The sequence below is a fragment of the Quercus robur genome, chromosome 12, assembly GCF_932294415.1.
Source record: "Quercus robur chromosome 12, dhQueRobu3.1, whole genome shotgun sequence".
Lineage (NCBI taxonomy): Eukaryota > Viridiplantae > Streptophyta > Magnoliopsida > Fagales > Fagaceae > Quercus > Quercus robur.
Genome location: NC_065545.1, coordinates 5387316 through 5406559, shown reverse-complemented (window position 1 = coordinate 5406559; position 19244 = coordinate 5387316). Strand labels below are relative to the sequence as shown.

General features: G+C 33.0%; 2 protein-coding genes and 1 non-coding gene across 5 annotated transcripts; 2 read left to right on the top strand and 1 right to left on the bottom strand.

The window, feature by feature from the left end:
• Nucleotides 1-861: 861 nt before the first annotated feature.
• On the top strand, nucleotides 862-4665 carry LOC126708826 (uncharacterized). Of its 2 annotated transcripts, XR_007649273.1 has the most exons (3): nucleotides 862-1964; nucleotides 3213-3297; nucleotides 4341-4665. XR_007649273.1 is itself a non-coding variant. In XM_050408789.1 (2 exons), exon 1 carries the CDS (start codon nucleotides 977-979, stop codon nucleotides 1919-1921), a length of 945 nt encoding a protein of 314 aa, XP_050264746.1. In that variant the 5' UTR covers nucleotides 863-976; the 3' UTR covers nucleotides 1922-1964; nucleotides 4341-4665. The 2 variants fall into 2 exon arrangements, 1 of the variants encoding a protein (XP_050264746.1); XM_050408789.1 differs by lacking the exon at nucleotides 3213-3297 and having other exon boundaries at nucleotides 863-1964.
• A 2055-nt stretch (nucleotides 4666-6720) lies between these two features.
• On the top strand, nucleotides 6721-12548 carry LOC126708825 (putative nucleobase-ascorbate transporter 10). 2 transcript variants are annotated; one of them, XM_050408787.1, is made up of 14 exons: nucleotides 6721-6928; nucleotides 7345-7442; nucleotides 7542-7718; nucleotides 7827-7927; nucleotides 8045-8120; nucleotides 8247-8318; nucleotides 8873-9057; nucleotides 9869-9965; nucleotides 10203-10289; nucleotides 10399-10457; nucleotides 11206-11297; nucleotides 11688-11765; nucleotides 11887-12050; nucleotides 12161-12548. In XM_050408787.1, the coding sequence occupies exons 1-14, from the start codon at nucleotides 6751-6753 to the stop codon at nucleotides 12377-12379; spliced, it is 1683 nt and encodes a 560-aa protein (XP_050264744.1). In that variant the 5' UTR covers nucleotides 6721-6750; the 3' UTR covers nucleotides 12380-12548. The 2 variants fall into 2 exon arrangements, with proteins under 2 accessions (XP_050264744.1, XP_050264745.1); XM_050408788.1 differs by having other exon boundaries at nucleotides 6725-6928; nucleotides 8247-8306.
• A 730-nt stretch (nucleotides 12549-13278) lies between these two features.
• TRNAT-AGU (transfer RNA threonine (anticodon AGU)) lies at nucleotides 13279-13352 on the bottom strand. The gene has a single exon. It is a non-coding gene; the product is annotated as a tRNA-Thr (tRNA).
• Nucleotides 13353-19244: the final 5892 nt, after the last annotated feature.

The following is a 19244-nucleotide window of genomic DNA, read 5'->3' as shown; positions in this document are numbered from 1 at the left end:
TTAGGGCCAAGTAAATAACAGTTCATCACAGATTCAGAAATTCCAAAAAAAAAAAAAAAGTTTCATTCTTTTTTCCATTTCCTACATTGTCTTTGCAACCAAATAGTAAATTTGACCCCCCAAAAAAGGATTAGATTTTTCAGTTTCCATTCTCTCCCATAGTTTTCTCAGCAACCAAACACCAACTACACTTAAAAAAATTTCATTTCCTTCATTTTCAGTTTCCATTGAGCTAGCTACATTTCTATTCTCCTGGTTAGTTTTCTCAGCAACCAAATACTAATAAGAAGAAGAAAAAAAAAAGAAAAAAAAAACTAATTTTCCGATGGTTTTCTCGGAAACCAAATAGAGGGTCAAAAAGAGAGAGATGTGAAATAAGAAAAGTACCAGAGGAGAAATCAGGTGGGTCTTCTTCCTCGGTGTCTTTGCACAAACAAAACCTAATCGATTTCTCAGTCTAAAATCAGGGTGGCAATGTAGAATCAAGAGTTTAGAAGGGGTGAGCAAGTATGAGAGAGTGTGTGGGAGATGAGTGTCTGATTTGATTTTTTGATGAAACGTGTTAGAGTAATGGAATAATTAGAAATGGGTTACAGGGTATAAACGTAATGAACCATCAGTGAATAAAGTATCAAAAATAAAACCACAAATATGTAAATTAAATTGGAGACAAATTATAAACTGTAATTACCCAAGTCTTTATTGAACAGGTCAAATTTCAAATTGGGAATCTAAACTATAGTATCCATGGGCCATGGTTGTACACTTGTACTTGAATCATTTTTTATTTTTTATTTTTGTCCTTTAATTAACAGACTTGCAAATTTCATATTTACTATAATTAAATAGTCTTCAGAGTTCAGAGTCTATTTTAGGAGGCTCCACTGGTAAAACAGTTTTTGTTTCTCTTTCCTAAAGCAAAAAACAGTTTGTTACTGTTTCCTTGCTTTCTTTCCTTTTTGTGGTGGTGCTTCCAATGGAGGTGGACGAAGTCAAGAACAGCAACAACAATCACAACAACAACAACAGCAACAACAACAAGAAGAACGGTCCTTCTGTGCCTTCCAACTTCGTCACGATTGTTCAACTCGAGGAACGATGGCTTCAAGAGAAGCAAAGCAAGCTGAAGAAGGAGAAGGAGCTAGAGGAAGCAGCAGCACAAGAAGAAAAGGAACGACAAAGGAAGCTTCAGCTGCAGAAGCTTCGGGAAAAAGAGGAAGAAGAGCGGAAGCGAAAACTGGTTCAGAGCCAGGGTCGTCTCAAATTCAACGCGAATGATCGCAAGCCCGACCGGAGACTGCAAATTTGGCGGGAAAATCGCCGAGCGGTGGTGGAGGTGAGCCCTGCGAAGAAGCCGGAGGAGCCGGCGGCGCTCGTGGCCGTGGAGGTTGGTATCGGGAATGCGAGTGCTCAGAAGGAGCAAACTGGCGAGGAAGCCAAGGAGAACAACAACGAGAAGAAGAACAAGAAGAAACCAAAGAAGAAGAAGAAGAAGAAAATGAAACCTAGGTCAGAGGAAGAGAAAGAGAAGGAGAAGGAGGAGGTGGAGGTGACGGGAGGTGCGTCACACGCGCCGAAAGTGATTGGCGAGAAGGAGAACTCTCCGGCGAGAACGAACGGCGAATCGGAGGGAACAAAGAGTGAATTCAGGCCGACGGCGGAGATTGAACGGAAATTTGGGGATTTCACAATCGGAAAAGGGAATGTTAGAGTGACGAGGCCGAACACCGGTATTTATCACGGTCACAGAGACAATCGGGGCTTTGGAGGAAGTTACAGGGATTACAAAGGCTCTTCCAAGTTTGGCGGTCGCAAAGAGGTACAGAAGCCTAGTGGTGCTGGAATGGCTTGGGTTAAGAAGGGAGAGATTGGCGGTGTTCACAATCAGAGATCGATCACCGAGCCGAAGAAATCGAATTAGTTTCAATTGCTCTGCGGTTTTTGGTGCAATGGTGCTTATTTTGGTGAGATAACCTTGTTCCCTTTGCTATCATTATGTGTGTGTGTGTAAATGGAAATTTTGAAATCAATAATGCCTTTGTTTGTTGCTGTTGAGTATGAATGATTAGAATTTGGTTAGCATATGCAATGTTATTTGCTTGCTTTCTAAGAATTTTGTGTGTTTCGTTTATATGTGTTTATGATGCACTGAAATGATTGAAACTATTTTAATATGTGGTTAAGGAGAGTGCAATGAATAGGTGAAGCTTTAAACCATAGGTTTAGCGTGTTGATAGAGTTTTGTGAATTTTGATGTAGCAGTCTGAGAACTCGGAGGTGGTATTGTGTGTAACCGTTTTCAATCGGAGGTGGTTCCCACTCCCATGTGAAAAGAATGTTGTATGCAACCATTACACAAAATAATAAATCGAGAAGTCGAGGGATGGAAGAAATGATCGGGTTATTTTGGTTGATAATAAATGATAATTCTGCTTAAAGAAAAATACTATCCTTCTGGTTCTTTAACTTTAAATGTTACACATAATTGAAGGTGTTGTCTTAAAGAATTAGCTAATAAATCACAATAACATTTAGAGAATTAGATAAGCATTGTCTGATTAGAGGGAGAGAGGGGGGGTGGGGAGGGGGGGGGGGGTGTTTGTGGAAGAATTATAATGCTTTCCTTATTTGTTGTGAGAGCAAATTAAGAGCACCTTATTCTGAAATTTGTTATAAACTATACTTACTGTAAATTCAATAAGGTAGCTTATTATATATTATCAAGTGGCCAAGCATGCATTACTTTAATAGAATAGTTTAAAAAGCATGTTATGTTGAACATGACTCAAATGATAAGCAGCACATTCATTAATAAGTAATTGTAATTGTTTTAGACATAATGTGTTTGTGAATGTGATGCATTACTTGAGTTGGAGGATATTAATCTTTGCAAAATGCAAATCATAGTATTTGGTATTCTGTGTATGATTTTCAACAAGGGGAATTACACAACAAAATGATGCTTGCCCACTGGGAGTTGAGAAACTTTATATGGAAACTTGAGGTTCATTGAGGTATATCTTTAGAATATGTAGTTTTTCTTCATGTGGTGTTCCATTTTATCTTTTGATTATATCATTTTTGTTAGATGAGATGGAAATCGGATGTCAGTTGGTGATACCGATTTTAAATGTGGCATTGTGGGTTGCAATTTGCTAATGTCAGTTTCTGATAAACGATTGTTTCAGCAATGATATTTGTACAATGTGTAGGGGAAAGTTTACATGAAGCTTTAGGAGGTGTTAAACTGAAACGGAGAAAGGGATTTGGGTCATAAGTCAGCAACTAGTTGTGTAGGTAGGACTTCGTTTCTGAGGAAAATTTGAGACAGTGCTCTGAAAGATGAAACATGTTAGCTGTTAAATTCCGTAAGTTGAGCTTAGAATTTAGAAATGCAAATGCAGTATACAAAATTGGCTTATTAATGGCAACCATACTGAAAGACTTGACAGATGATTATAGTACATATAGTTTTTAATAAGAGTTTGTTTGTTAAAGGTGATGCTGACTTGTCATTTTTGGATGATAATAAAATTTTATGCCTGGCAATGAAATCTTGGAAAAATAATTAGAACTTATAAGACATCATAGTTCTTAAGGAGGTTATTTATTCTCTTTTTATATGTTTTCCATAATAGATAGATAATCCAAGGGTGTGTTCTTTCTGGTTTGCTCACTGATCAAGGCCGGTCTTTTTATGTGGGCATGAACTTAATATAGATTCCAACCCTTTCTTAACCAGTTAATATTAATGGTCTCTAGAATGACTAATTTTACCTTCTACTAAAACTTAAGAACCCTTTTATGACTGTGCCATATTATGTATCTGCAGTTAGAAATTTTATGCATGCAGAACTCTTATGATCTTAAAATGAAATAGCATTTCTGTTAGTCTGGAATCCCTGAGTTTTTAATACTGCGCAAAAGTTTACTTGCGTAAAGATTACTGCCATAACCGATTACTGCCATAGCCGAATAAGTATTCTAGAAGATACTCTGAAGCATTTGAGTTTTTAACTTTCCCTCACACACACACACACATCTTTAATCATTACTGCTTGTGAAAAAACATTACTTTGGCAATTTTAATTAGTGTTGCCTAGACTCAATATCTTTAATAATTATTGATGTTTTATTTGATTGTTTACTTATTATTGCTTCAATTTTTTTTTTATTTTTTTTTTTTACGTTACATTATGCTTCAATTGGTTGCTTTTAAAATGCAAAAAGGAAACTTTAGAATCTCTCGTGACTAATTCAGGTTATTCGGATTAATTATCAATGAAAACCTTTTAAGTAAACATTTTTATTTTTCCTGAGAAAGTATATCTTGAATGCAGGTTTTGCTAGAAGTGGCTGCTGGAGAAGGAGAAAGGGAAGAAGTAATTAATACTGTTTAAAGTGATTGATATCATATTGATCCATGCCTGTTTGGTACAGTTTGTTTTTCAGTATTTTGAAAATGGATTGTTTGAAAGAGCTGTACCTAGAAAAAAATTTAGGGTTTTAGATTTACTTCAAGAAAGTGGTTCTAAACCGCCCTCCTAAATAGGCAAGTGATACAATAAATTTCATTTACTTGGTTTGGTCACTCTCTTTAATGGATTTGGCCATAAATCTGTGCATCACCATAGAAGAATCAGAATAATTAGCACCTTTCCTGCATCCCCATGAAGTATCTCATGCAGCGGCTATATGCATCCTGCCTCTAACATGCTGCAGGCTGACACACTTGTGGGATTTATATTATGTGAGAGATAGGATGCATAAGATAACCCCCCTTCCCAAAAAGAAAAGAGAAAAAAGAACTGGAAGTCACTACTTTACAATTTTGATATAGCCATTCTTATGTATAGATATTGCCTTACATTACTCTCTGGCTCTCTGCTATCAAGTAGTTAATGGGGGTAAATACCTATCAGGTTTTGGTATGCAGTAGCTTTTGCAGTACTTTGTTTCTTGCTTTTAGCTGCAAAATCATCTCTAGATGGGCCATTGAAGAATTCTCTAAGCTTGTGTTCAACGCCTTTCCCAAAATACTAGTGGTATTTTGAACTAATGTTATCTATACTTCTTTACTATATACACATAAGAGTAGGTTCTCTTTAAAGTAGATTTCTTTAAAGTAGATTTTTACGTGGTTAAAAAATACTTTTATTAATGAAATGTAACTTCTTTTAGAAATAAGGTCATAAATGTCAAATAATAAATTTCATTTTAAATTCAAAATGAGAATTCTTAAAATTTAAGATTTTTTTTTCCTTCACGTTCATTTTTTTTAAGAAATAATTTAGGTAAAAAACATCCTCAGTTTAAGGAAAAAAAAAAAAAAAAAAAAAGCTAAGAGATTTTTATCCATAAAAGGCAATTATGACTCATAATTGCCCGCATAATTGCCCGTTGCTATTCTGTTGCAATGGACCTGATTATTCATTTACTATTATCTTTGTCCTCAAGTTTCACGGTGAGAGATTTCTGTTGGACTATGATGGCTAAAAAGACGCTGGTTTTTTTTTTTTTTTTTTTTTTTTTTTCTTCTAAGTGATTAATTTTGATACTCAAATATAAATTTGTGCGAGTTGAATGAATCTTTTTTCTGATTTTGTAATTGATCATCAGCTTCTATTGGGGTCAAGATGGGAATAGAAGATATGAATCTAACTATCACTTGATATCACCATGAGTCCTTGATCAGTATAAGAATGGGGGCTTAACTGAATTGATCTGCATCATTCAAAAAAATTTAGCCGATATATTACTTTCTTTCTTACTCGTTTATTACTCATTTTTACTCCAACTAAAAGAAAATAAGTTTTATTTTTATTTTTTTAATAATTAACTAAGTTATATTATATATATTTTTTTTTAAACTCGTTCATGCTCCCCACTTTCCTTCCCATTATGAGTCTAATTCCCTCAATTTCATTAATCATCATTACGTGGTGAATCATTCCCAATTAAAAATAAATTGTTATGGAAATCTTTGTAAATAATGACAATTTACACCCAGCAATGAAAGACAAATCATGTACCATTCATTAAGGAAATAAGTCCAAAGATTTCATTTTTGTAACCGTTCTAACAACTAGTAGAAAACTAGATGTTGGTATTTAATTAGATACTAAATATCTTCTCAAAAAATAAATAAATAAATAAAGATACTAACTATAGGTAGTACTAATCAGAAATGAATTAACGGTCTATCTTTTATCTCAAAAAAAAAAGAAAAAAGAATGGTGATATTATATATCTCTATTTGGTAAAATGGCATATTTGATTTCCCATTTATTTTAGTTAAACATTTATTTTTTGTTAATCCATTGCTGAAGAAGTCGCCAATTAGCGAGAGCAAATGATCTGTACTGTACACTGTAGAAGTGGGGAGGCCTTGCTCATGGCTCTGCGAACAAAAAGAGTAAATAATTAACATCTTAATTTGTTTATTTTTCTTCTTTCAAAACTGTACTATTTCAAATATCTTAGTCTTTCTAACTTATTTATTCCATCAATCATATTACTTTTGATTGAAGGCTAATGCATTACTGCAGCATTAAGTATGATTATCATTCTTTCTGATAATTATTAAATTGATTTAGTCTTTTATAATGATATCTCCTTATAAATACATGTAACGGTCGAATTTTTTTCAAGAACACTAGTCACTTGTTTAGACTTTTAGCTCTCCTTCTATAATAAACCTTTTTTTCTTTTCTTGACCTTCCCTCCCTTGTAACAGTTTCTCAAAAAGACATGGCACAATGTGGCGGCAACAATACTGGTAATAGTGGTGGTGGCAACAATGCTGACAATACTGGTAATGGAGGTGGTGGCAACAACAACAACAAAAAGCCTGAGGAGGTTCAACCACAACCGGTGAAGGAGCAGCTACCTGGCATTCAGTATTGCATTAACAGTCCTCCTCCATGGCGTCCGTACTCTCTCTTTCTCTCTCTCTCTCCATAAATACATAGCCATGTTTTATAGTTTTTGATAATTCGATAGTTGCAAGAATGAGAGGGGGAATTTGAGTCTTTGTTTTCCATGTGTAAAGGAGAACATGATATTGAGCTACAAGATTTTTTTGGCGTAACGTCTTTACATTGATTTTGCTTCTTGATGTTATGTTTCACCTTTGATCTTTATTTTAGTTTATTGGATCACTGTACTAATCCATTTACCAATTAGATTTACCAAATACAAAAAATTAATGTAAATTCTTAATTCAATATTTATGTGTCTTTTAAAAAAAAATATATATATATATATATATATATATGTATGTATTTCATTGTAATTTAAGTCCAAATTTGGATGAGAAGGACTTACATTTTTGTCATGATGCAGCTGAAGCTGTTGTGTTGGGATTCCAGCATTATGTACTGGCGCTTGGCATTATCGTCTTGATCCCAAGTATCATTGTTCCTCAAATGGGAGGCAAAGATGTAAGGATTAGACTACATTTTCTTGAATGTTGTTTCTCTTCTTTCTTGATTAATTTACCTACTTATTTGATTTACTTGAGGTTTTTTTTGTCATTGCAGGCTGAGAAGGCTAGAGTGATACAGACCTTACTTTTTGTTTCAGGATTGAGCACACTATTGCAGTCTTTATTTGGGACCAGACTCCCCTCTGTGGTTGTGGGTTCATATTCATATATTATACCCACAACTTCAATTGTATTAGCCCGTAGATATAATGCATATACAGATCCTCATGAGGTTGATCTTTATACATTTCTTTTTTTCTTTTTTTGTAATTTTTTATTTTAATTGAGTGGTTTGGCATTGTGCTATACTAATCCCTTTGCCTCGTGGGTGAATTTTCAGAGGTTCATGGAGACTATGAGAGGGATACAAGGTGCATTAATTATCACTGCATGTTTCCAGACTGCGATGGGTTTCTTAGGCTTTTGGAGAAATGCTGTTAGGTATGTTATCCATAATTTCCAGTTTCATAAATTCGTAGGCTTATTTATTAGTTTACAAGAAAATAATGTGTTAGCTATCTCATGATTGTTAATTTCTTTAATTGCTTGCTGAATTAGGTTTCTGAGCCCCCTTTCTGTCGTTCCATATGTAACTTTGACGGGTTTTGGGCTTTATCATCTTGGTTTCCCCATGGTAAAGAGTTCTAAATCTTTTATCTTTACCCTAATTAATAATTGCTAATTTTTTATCAAAGCATTCTTTTTTTTTTTTGTTTGACTTGCAAGATTTTCCATGTTTTTCTTCCTTTTTATGTTGCAGCTGGCAAAATGTGTTGAAATTGGGCTTCCCGGGTTGATTGTAATGGTTTTCATCTCTCAGGCAAGTAGCCAGGTTCTCTTCCAATCCAGTCACTCTCTTCACCCCACCTTACTTCTATTTATCCTGGGTGACGCCCATTTAGGATCATACCATATCATATTATTTATTTGAGAAATGCTTAGGGATAAAATTCTCTCTAGGACAAACCACTGGAAGACTCTTGTTTCTAGAGAGAGAGAGAGAGAGAGATGAAGAGTCTATGACTTTGTTTTCAATAACAATACTTGTTAAATAGAATAGAGTTGAGTGGAAATTGACTGTTATTTTAAAATTAAAGGATGCATCAAGGACATTTGTCATTCAATTGGGCGTACTTCGTTTGTAGGACAGTAGTAGATAGAGATTAAAGGCCCAACTCTCCACCTGCATAATGCGTTGCTTAATATGATCATTTTTCAAACTGCCGATGAGCTCTAGCTCAAATTCCTTCCTTCCCCTCATAAGATGGAGTGGGGAGTGAGGTAAATGTGCTTATATATATGTGTGTGTATCATATGAAGTTTGATGATTGATGATTCTCTTTCTTCTTTATTTTTCACTTCTGGTGTTGGTTTATGCATTTGCAGTATCTTCCTCAAATTTTGATACCAAAGAGGCCAATATGGGATCGATTTGCAGTGCTCTTCTCAGTTTCAATTGTATGGATATATGCACAACTTCTCACCTCAAGTGGTGTGTATAACAACAGACCTGCAAAAACTCAGATTAGTTGCCGCACAGATCGTGCTGGACTCTTTACTGCAGCTCCTTGGTGAGATTTTTCAAACAATCTCATACAAGTATTATGTAACTGTTTTTGTCCCCCCCTCTTGAAACCACATAAATCTCCCCTCTTACTTTCATGAGGCATATCTGAGATTGAGATTAAGATTTGATAATCACAGTTAACAATGTAAATACCTAAATGCACCTAAAAGTAAGCCTTCTCCCCCTCCCCCCCCCTCTTAATTCAGGAGCTAGACATCATGTTCTAAACCCATAATGGCATCTTTGTTAAGTAGATTTTTATCTTTCTTCCCTTTCGTTGTTCCATTCATATTGTTCATAAAGCTGAAAGAGATTCTACATTAATACTTCTGAAATATAAAATAATGAGAAAGAAGGTTTTTTTACAAAATTTTTTGACTCCCCATTCTTTTTAACCGCTTAATAGCATATAGAGAAGGATGGTTGTCTGAATTACAAGCAAAGAATGAATAGTAGCATCAACAGCAGGATATCCAGGATATTTCCTTTTACCACATCATGATCATCCTTTGTATTATGGAGGGTGTTATTTCTATTCTTTACATTTTAACGCTTCCAAGATGTTACAAAAGTATGAATCAGTGCAAATAAATGCCACATTTATTACTTATATAAATCAACGTAGAAATGGTGTTATATTCTTTCATTTTGATAGACCATTGTCCTTTGTTGACTTTACTCTTTCAATGTATGAATTCACCCAATTATATGGAAAGACCATAATCATTCAGACAACTTAGCCTATGTTTTTCACCTTCTTACTGAATAGTGTGATTACATTATATAACATTATGCCATTGTTTTATCACATGCAGGGTATATATTCCTTACCCGTTTCAATGGGGAAGCCCCACATTTCATGCCGGGGAAGCTTTTGCTATGATGGCTGCTTCTTTTGTTTCAACTTTTGAGGTTTACTTTTTAACAGCTATTTCATGTGTTTTTTGTTTATTAGCTAGCTACCCTGCCATCAATTTCTCTAATTTACTTCCAAAAGCAGAAACTAGTATGCAGTAAATTATGCATGTAAATTCTCAGTTTTTGTTTTTACTTTATGAATATGAAAAACATGTTTTCATCATTCTAAAATCAGAAATAAAGAAAGACAAATGCAAAATATTTCTCTTAATTTTCCCCTTTTATTTGCAGTCTACTGGTACATTTTTTGCAACAGCTAGATATGGCAGTGCCACACCAGTGCCACCTTCTGTTATTAGCCGTGGAGTTGGCTGGCTGGTAAGATGTGTCTATGTGATGTCTCATTTACATATCATGATTCTCTTTCTATTCATTTTAGACTAAATTTTTGCTGCTCCTTCACTTCTGCCATTTGTTTGATTTTCAGGGAGTAGGAGTTTTGCTCAATGGCATGTTTGGATGTGTAACTGGCGCTTGTGCTTCAGTGTAAGAAGTTCAAACCTCTTATTCAATATAAACTATTATAAAGCATCCTATAAAAAAAAAACTATTATAGAGCAAATCAGATGAAGGTCTTCTCTCTCCACCTCTAGCTCTAGTTTATGGACTAGTAGGTTTATTTTGGATATCATCTGTTAATGGTGATCTGATCTGATGCAGTTGAAAAACAGAAAATGGAATTTAATACTCAATCAAAATAAGTAAAAATAAATAAATAAAAAACTTAAAATCCTTTATTTTTTTATTTGTTCTCAACATAAAAGTGGTGGGGAGGGGTACACTTTCAACAAAAAACCAACTATTATTGTTAGCAATAATACAAAAATTTTTGGTTTACAGCACAACTTCCAACTACTTCATTTGACATTTTCCAACTGTCTTATATGAATCTATGTCACCAAAATAAAAAATAAATTATTGTTGTTATAGAAGAGACATTTTATGGTAGTAATAATAAATAGGTATGAATAGAACAGATAAGGAAGGTTATACACTGCCTTCTTTGAAATATTATGAACAGGTTGAGCCCACTTTCAAGGACATATAGAATGGCAAAAACATTAAAGGAGGTTTGATTCTTTATCAGATCATAAAACACAAAAACATATTTTAGTGTTACAACAAGATTCACACACAAATGGTGCAACATGATTTACAGATAAAGGAAGACAACCCAAGCATTTGAACATTTTTTCCTTATTACTTTTCCTTATGTGATTTGCTTCATGTATAGGGAAAATTCTGGTCTATTGGCATTGACAAGAGTTGGAAGTCGAAGAGTCATCCAAATATCAGCAGGGTTTATGATTTTCTTCTCCGTGTTTGGTATGCTAGCTCAAGTAACTCTTATCATGTCAATGCTTATAGCTTGTTGGCACTTACAGTAACTGGTGGTTTATATTAAATATGAGCTCTTTCAGAAAGATAGTTGTTCGAATACAAAATTCACTGTTGAGGACCTGGCAGTGTTAGGTATTAAACTTAATCAGTTTCTAAACCATGCCCAGCTGAATGTAACATTCCATCCTATTCTTAGAATGTGAAACTAGAAGAGAGGACAACTCCTATCATTCACATTCACCATCAACTGCTTTCTTTGTAATCTTCAGAACTGAAATGCATCCAAAAGTAGTATATAGAAGATTTAAATCATGCCTATTGCATCATATTTAAGATGTAATCAATTTAAATGTGGGTAATCATGTTCTTGACCAGGAAAATTTGGAGCGCTTTTCGCTTCTATACCTCTACCAATCGTAGCAGCTTTGTACTGTGTGTTCTTTGGCTATGTTTGTAAGTATTCTATTTCACCTAAACCTCCCTATGATAAGGGCATCATACTCAGTTTTTAGAGATTTGTTTTTTACTGTCAATGAAAAATGAATGGTAACTTGTTTTATAATGTTGTGTGCAGCTTCTGCAGGTCTTGGCTTTCTCCAATTCTGTAACTTGAACAGTTTCAGAACAAAATTCATATTGGGCTTTTCTTTCTTCATGGGAATTTCAGTACCACAATACTTCAGAGAATATTATCATATAGATTTCCGCTCTGGTCATGTTCACACCAGCTCTGGATGGGTGCGAGTCTTGAACTGAATTGGTCTTACATATCAAATTACTTAGTCAATATATATGTTAATATGCTCCCACTATTGGCATTTTACTTAATTTTGACTTATGACTTGCAGTTTGACGATATGGTGACTGTCATCTTCATGTCCCACACAACGGTGGCTGCACTGGTTGCTTTGATTTTGGATTGCTCACTCTCTCCTGAAACTGATGCCACAAGAAAGGACACCAGCTTGCAATGGTGGGAGAGGTTCAGCTTATATGGTTCAGATCTTAGAAATGATGAATTCTATGGATTACCATGCAGACTTAATAATCTTTTCCCAACCCTTTAGACCTATGAAAGAATGTAGAGTTCTTATCTTTCACTCATTATGCAAGAGGGAGCGAAATTGCACTTAAAAACTTTTACTTCGTTTGTGTAGTTAACATATGTCATTTTTAAAGCTTTGAAATGTTTTGTTACTACTGTTAATTCTTTTCCATTTTGATGGGGTTAGATTATCACTGAGTTTGCTCATTTTATTTTCTTTTGCTTCACTGCTTTTCTTTTCGTTGATTATATCATACCAGCCTGGCAAGATTGGTGTTGCTGCCACAGTCTCCATCTTTGCACCATTAGTAGTATTTAGTATTTTACTATTTTTAGAAATTCATCATACCGGCGTTGGCTTGCAATGAAGTGGTTTCATACTTTTATTAGAAAAACTGGACCAAATACATTGTCCTGGAACAAGCAGAAAAATCTGCAAATACAACTAGGTCACAGAATGCAACTAGAACTAAAAGTCTAAAACAATAGCACATCGCAACCAAAAAAAAAAAACCTAGCTGAAAAACACCACAGACAACAAAACTGTCACAATTTTGAGGTGTCACCCTGACACCTCAAAATTGATTTTCATTTGAAGTGGGGTTTTTTTTTTTTTTTAATAGAAAAACCTGACCAAATACATTGTCCTAGAACTAGAACAAGCAGAAAATCTACAAAGAAGAGAAAAACAAGATGAAAAACAAAACTGCCATAATTAAAATTGATTTTCATTTGCAGTAGGGGTTCAGGATGTGCCAAATACAAAGCATAATAATAAAGCTGTTTGTGGTGAAGTCAGAAGTGGCAGCTCTTATACATAAAAAGTTCAAAAACAATTTGGAGGAAAGTTCTGAAAAGTCGTTTTCCCTAAAAGTTGAAAACCATCTTTTCTATCCCAAAACTTTAGTTTTCATAATCCTTTGCTTTCATTGAGAGTCGAACTCAAGACCTCCCGCTTACTAAACGGGTGCTCTAACCAACTGAGCTATGAAAGCTTGGTTGATTGGTTTTTGAAACTATTTAAAATCATCTAAAGACAAATGAGTAATTATTGTACCACACCAAAAGGCACGACATTGGCCACAACTCGTCCATGTGGCGAGTTATGATTGGTGGAGGGGTGAATGTGGGTCCATGTAAGGACACCCCTCTACCAACCACAACTCGCGACATAGACGAGTTGCCAATGTCGTGTCTTTTGGTGTGACACATGATGAATTTTTCAAGACAAATTATTGACCGGTCCGACATCACAAATAAACAACATCTTTGATTCTTGATTTGCGTGGCAGTGGTGCTAGTCTGCTAAGTAACTTCAAATTCTTGCATGCAATGGGTGTCTCACAACAGCAGCGGGTCCACAGTTTACGAAATACTTTCTAGTTTCTACTTTCTACAACCAAACCAGGCACTCACCATCACCAATAATAGGATGTCAAATCATTTAGACCACGGTTGTTAAAAAAAAAAAAAAAAAAAAAAAAAAAATCTGACCAACTTAGCAGGATTTGCACTACATTAAGATTCCAATTCAATTCAAACATTTACTTGTTTTAAACTTAATTGTGCTTAAAACAAATTTATTTGTTTTTTATTGATCAACACAATCAAGTTTTTGAATTTGATCAAACAACTTAATGTATTGTGCCTAAAGTACTAAGTTTTACCCTCAAGTTATTATACCACACTATGGCTAATTGAATTAACCTTGTATTTATTCCCAGAAAAAAAAAAAAAAAAAAAAAAAAAAAAAAAAAAAAAAAAAAAAAAAGGATTTAACCGCCATCCCCATTCAATTAATTTTGCTATTCCTTGTGCCTAAAGTACTAAGTTTTACCCCCAACTTATAATATCATACTATTGCTAATTGCCGAGCTTTGTAACGTAAGCTTATAATTAAGTTGGCGTATTAAAGTAGTTGATTGTATATTGTGATTGATTAGAGTGGATGTGGTTAGTCTAAATTTGTCCCCTGTAGAGTCCAATTTAGCGTGCCCCTTGCCCTTGGGTTAAAGGGCACTCTCCATCCACAACTGATAGATAGCAATTACAGAATGAGAATTTCGATTGGGTTTCCCCACAAATCAACACACTATTGCTAATTGAATTAACCTCCATCCCCATTCAATTAATCATGATATTCTCTATGGACAAGACTGCATACAGTTTAAAATTTGTCGCGCATAGTTGGTTCAATGTGCTTAGTACATAGTACATAGTTCAGCTCATATTATATGTCAGTTCATTTATCAGTACTGACAATGGGTTCTATGAATCTATATGATATTGGAGGATAAGACTTGAATATTGTAAAAAGTTTTGATCCTGGTAATCCTCCTCAAGTGACAATGGTTTAATTAGAACATGTGGCCACTATTGAACAACCAGCATGGCACTTGATAATAATTCGAAATTAATTGGATTATAGCCAAAAGTGTTAACATCAAATATTAGAGTATTAAGTATTAACATCAGTTAGTGCAAATTTTTTTGTCAATTTTAATATAAGAATTTTTTTTTAAAAAAATTACATACTTATTTTTTAAAACATCGCATGTTATATTATCTATTTTACACTATATTTTATTAAATTATCAATTTTTTCTTGATTTTATTTTTATTTTTCACACACAATAATCACCATGCACTATCTTCCTTTATTCTCAAAATAATTAAAGAAATAATAATAAAATTCAACGTAAAATGAATAATATTAGTGTACATTTTTACAATTATTATAATAACAATATATTTTTATATGAATTTTAAATTTAATTGAATAAAATATAATATTTTTATTATTATTCAAACACTAATCCGAATGTTCAAATCTGTACAAAAATCATATAGCCAAAGTCCAAAAGGAACCCTTTTTTTGAACTACAAACAAATGAACAAAGTTTTTCTCTAAATTTCAAACTTCTCATATATCTTTTTTTTTGTTTGAATTTTAAAAATCTAACCGTTAAATTTCATATTCCTTATATTCTTAACATTTATATCAAATTTCTTTCAAATTTGATATTATTTACTATTTGATCAATAAACTTATTTTTTATGCATAATTTTATATCACAAAAATTTAAAATTTTAACATTTATTTGATGAGATAACGATTGATAAAATTTTACATACATGAAAAATATAATAAAAAAATACAATCTAACTATTAGAATTTTAAAATTCACACTCAAATTTTTAAAATTTCTCTTTGGAGAGACCCTTTGGACTACTTTAATTTATCCACTACGGGCTTCTTTTTTTTTTTTTTTTTTTTCTTTTTTTGATGAATTATCCACCACAGCTTTTTACTGCTAGCTGTGTTGTGTAAACATCGGACATGGGTTCACACTTCACAATCAAAGCCGTCAGCAGATCAAAACATTTGATTGACAGGCATGTATCTAATGGTTTTAATTTTTTTGTCCTGCTGATCTGTAAAATAGCGTCCACTGACGTGAATTAGACCTAAAACTAGTAAATTCCATTAATAGTATCATAGTTCATTGCTACGTACAGTCCTACTATGCTGTTGACTGTTGAGGTTGTAGTAGTTCCTGTTCTTTCTTTTTTCTTTCTCTTTTGGAAAAAAAATATCATAGTTCAATCATTCCTGTCACATAAGTCACATCTAATACATACACCGAATATATGATATATTATCTGATTAGACATTTGAAGTTATATTGGTTCGTTTCCATTTCTCTTTCCCTTAAAATTTGAATGCTGATTTTATAAATAAATATAGAAAAAAAAAACCTTTAATGAAGCACTCCAAAGTGGGTAGTCATAGATTATTAACATTCCTTTTTAAAATGACTCATTTTTCCATTATTTTGATTGTGGTCTTGATTTTTTTAATTAAAAATTATTTTGTTGTTGTTTGATTCATACAAAAAATTATTAATACTTCTTGTAATTTTAAATAATTATATCAACAAAAATTTCTATTCATGAAAATCTATCTTTTTTTTTTTTTGAGATAGTTTCAACCTATGGTGTTCGCTCCTAATGATAACTCCGTATCATCAGACCAAAACACCAATCAATTTTTGGTATAAGCAGGGATTGAATCTCAAATCTCTTATACAACCATCAGAGACTTTACCAATTAAACTAACTGGAACACTCATAAAAATCTATGCCGAATAATGAATAGAAAAACATTTTCTATACAAAAAAAAAAAAAGTTGGAAAGTAACGAGAATAAATAAATAGATAAAGATTTTTCAAAAGGCAATAGTCGAGTCAACAACTATCGCAATTGATGGATGTGGCTATGAAAATTCTACTGTTAATAATTTAATACCACAAGGATGGATGGTCATAAAAGGTCATGAAAATAAATTAAAGTAGCACGCCAGTTACTATTTCACTTTTCAATGTCCAGCTGTATCTTCTTCATGCAAGAATCAATTCACTTCCAATATTGTCATTTTGAAACCGACCAAGCTATGAGAGCCTCTTTCTTCTTTGAAGTGTCTTTATGAGAATGACATTTAATTTGTCATTCTTAAGTCTACTTTTTCTAAAAGAGCAAGAGTTAAGGACAACACCTCTGTTCCTTAGATTTCTCTTTTAAGATTTTGCTATGTAGATTTTTTCTCATGAGAACCTAGTGTATTTTTATGTTAAGTAGCCACATAGCTGAATCTCATTCTTAAGTCTACTTTTTCTAAAAGAGCAAGAGTTAAGGACAACACCTCTGTTCCTTAGATTTCTCTTTTAAGATTCTGCTATGTAGATTTTTTCTCATGAGAACCTAGTGTATTTTTATGTTAAGTAGCCACATAGCTGAATCTTATTAAGAGGAGAACTTAAAGAACAACACCTAAGGTACAGTACTTAAGTTTTGTCCTTTCTAGAATATCTTAAGTCTACTTGATGAATGCCTTTGTAGATAGTTTGAAGCTTATGAGAATTTTTAACCCTTGTGAACTCGTAAGTATTAAACAGTGTTAGTACGGCTAAAAAAAAATATCAGCATCCAGCTTGCAAATGAAAAGATTAAGATACTAATCGGTATTTGGTGTAGTCAGGGATTTATATTCAACCATCAGAAACTTTACCAATTAAACTAACTGAAACTCACAAATTTCAATGTACTTGATTGTTTATTCAAGGAACCATTAACAAGCTTAAAGATTTGCATTTAACTGGAATGATATCTAACATATTCAAACTTTATGGTCTAATTCAATTGGTATTAGAGCTTGCTAGCAACCTGATATAGTAAAATGCAACAACAGAAGCAATCATTATATTGAGGATGATGATTTAGCAACAGAAGCAATCACTATATTTTGAAAGCTTTCTTAATTAAATCATTTAAATTACAGTCGGATATGTTTTTAAAAAGCATATAACCAGAATGATATGGTCTAGTAGGCTTTCTATTCTGCATCCATGTGTGAAGACTTCAGGCTTCTAATGAATCAGGATCAGCCAACCCATAATAAGGCTTACAAATTTTTCAGCTCCTCACAATAAGCCTTTTGTATGTGCAGTGCATGCAACATGGGTTTGCATTTTTTTTCTTTGTTTTTATTTTTAATGTTTTGATAATAGGTTTGCATGTTTTCTCAGCTGTCTCAATTATTAATGCAATAAAATTCGGAGGACAAAGGTACCAATTAAAGAAGATTTGAAAATGGCCGTTTTGTAAGCATTCTTGATTTTCTTGATAAAACAGGAGGATTATTGGGTTTGATTTTGACTCTTGTTGTCTGTTTTAGAGGCTTAGCATCAACTTTAAGAGCAATAAAGTTGATATAAGAAGATGTTCCTGAAGGAGTAACAGGAGAATCTTCACAAGGGTTTGAATTCTTTTGAAGGACGGTGCATGCTTTAGTGGCAACTGTCAAGCAAGTAGAAAATGGTTGACCTTGCTAGCATTGTAGGTAAGGGGGAACTCATACTCATGGTGCAGCCAGAGCCCATACTGCACTTCTCTCTCTAAAACGGAGATAGGAACGGGACCCTGCGAATTTTGAGATATCTCAATTTTTTATAATTAAAAAAAAAAATCAATATTCAGCCTCTAATTTCGATTTAAAATGAACAAGATATGTTATAAATATTGTGAAAGTTGTTGTGCGATGATTGAATAATGAGTGGAAACATGAAAAAGAAAGCACATATAAAAGTTTACGTAGTTTTGTCTAACGGCTTGTGTCCATAATAAGAAAGCCCTTAACGGCTATATATTATATATGTTAAGCACTTATATTATAAATACAATGATCACTCAATGTAGAGTTTATATATTAGAAAATATATAACTAATCTTAGGCTACCCATAAACTAACCTAAGGTGTACAAATAGCAACATCCATAATCCATTTGAGAAATATTGTAATGCACTACTACTTCTTTTTCCTTTTTTGGCTTCACAACTCACAAATCCCTTACTATCAACGATATTATTATTATTATTAGACTAAGTATACTCTTATACTTATTTTACAACCATTCTTTTACATAATATTCACAATCGCAATCATTGATATACACATTTTAAAAAGCAAAGAAAGTAGTGTTCACATTTAAAATGTGAATAGTGGAGGTAAAATAATAAATATAAGAGAATCATTAATTCATTATTATTATTACAAATTGAAATTAGGTTTATTTTATAGTTTGGCGAAACGGTGTATATAAAAAGGTCTTTATATCATAACTTTTTTTTTTAAAGAATATTAAGTATTTTTAATACACACATGTAAAAAGAGGAGAATGTTTTTATTTCATAACTCAAATGTAAGACAACGAGTGATTTTCTTGGTCACAATTAATGAGATTTTGCAGGAGAAATGTCTTTTCCCAATTATTGAGGAGAATGTAGAAACAAACAAACAATTAGAGTTAATTTAAAGAAAATAAAAAAT

Excerpts from the sequence above, each read along its gene's own strand:
- LOC126708825 (XM_050408787.1), top strand. The coding sequence starts at position 6,751 with ATGGCACAATGTGGCGGCAACAATACTGGTAATAGTGGTGGTGGCAAC. Across the intron at positions 7,928-8,044 it reads TTTTGGAGAAATGCTGTTAG|GTTTCTGAGCCCCCTTTCTG; the intron begins GTATGTTATCCA and ends TTGCTGAATTAG. Across the intron at positions 8,319-8,872 it reads TCTCTCAGGCAAGTAGCCAG|TATCTTCCTCAAATTTTGAT; the intron begins GTTCTCTTCCAA and ends ATGCATTTGCAG.
- LOC126708826 (XM_050408789.1), top strand. The coding sequence starts at position 977 with ATGGAGGTGGACGAAGTCAAGAACAGCAACAACAATCACAACAACAAC.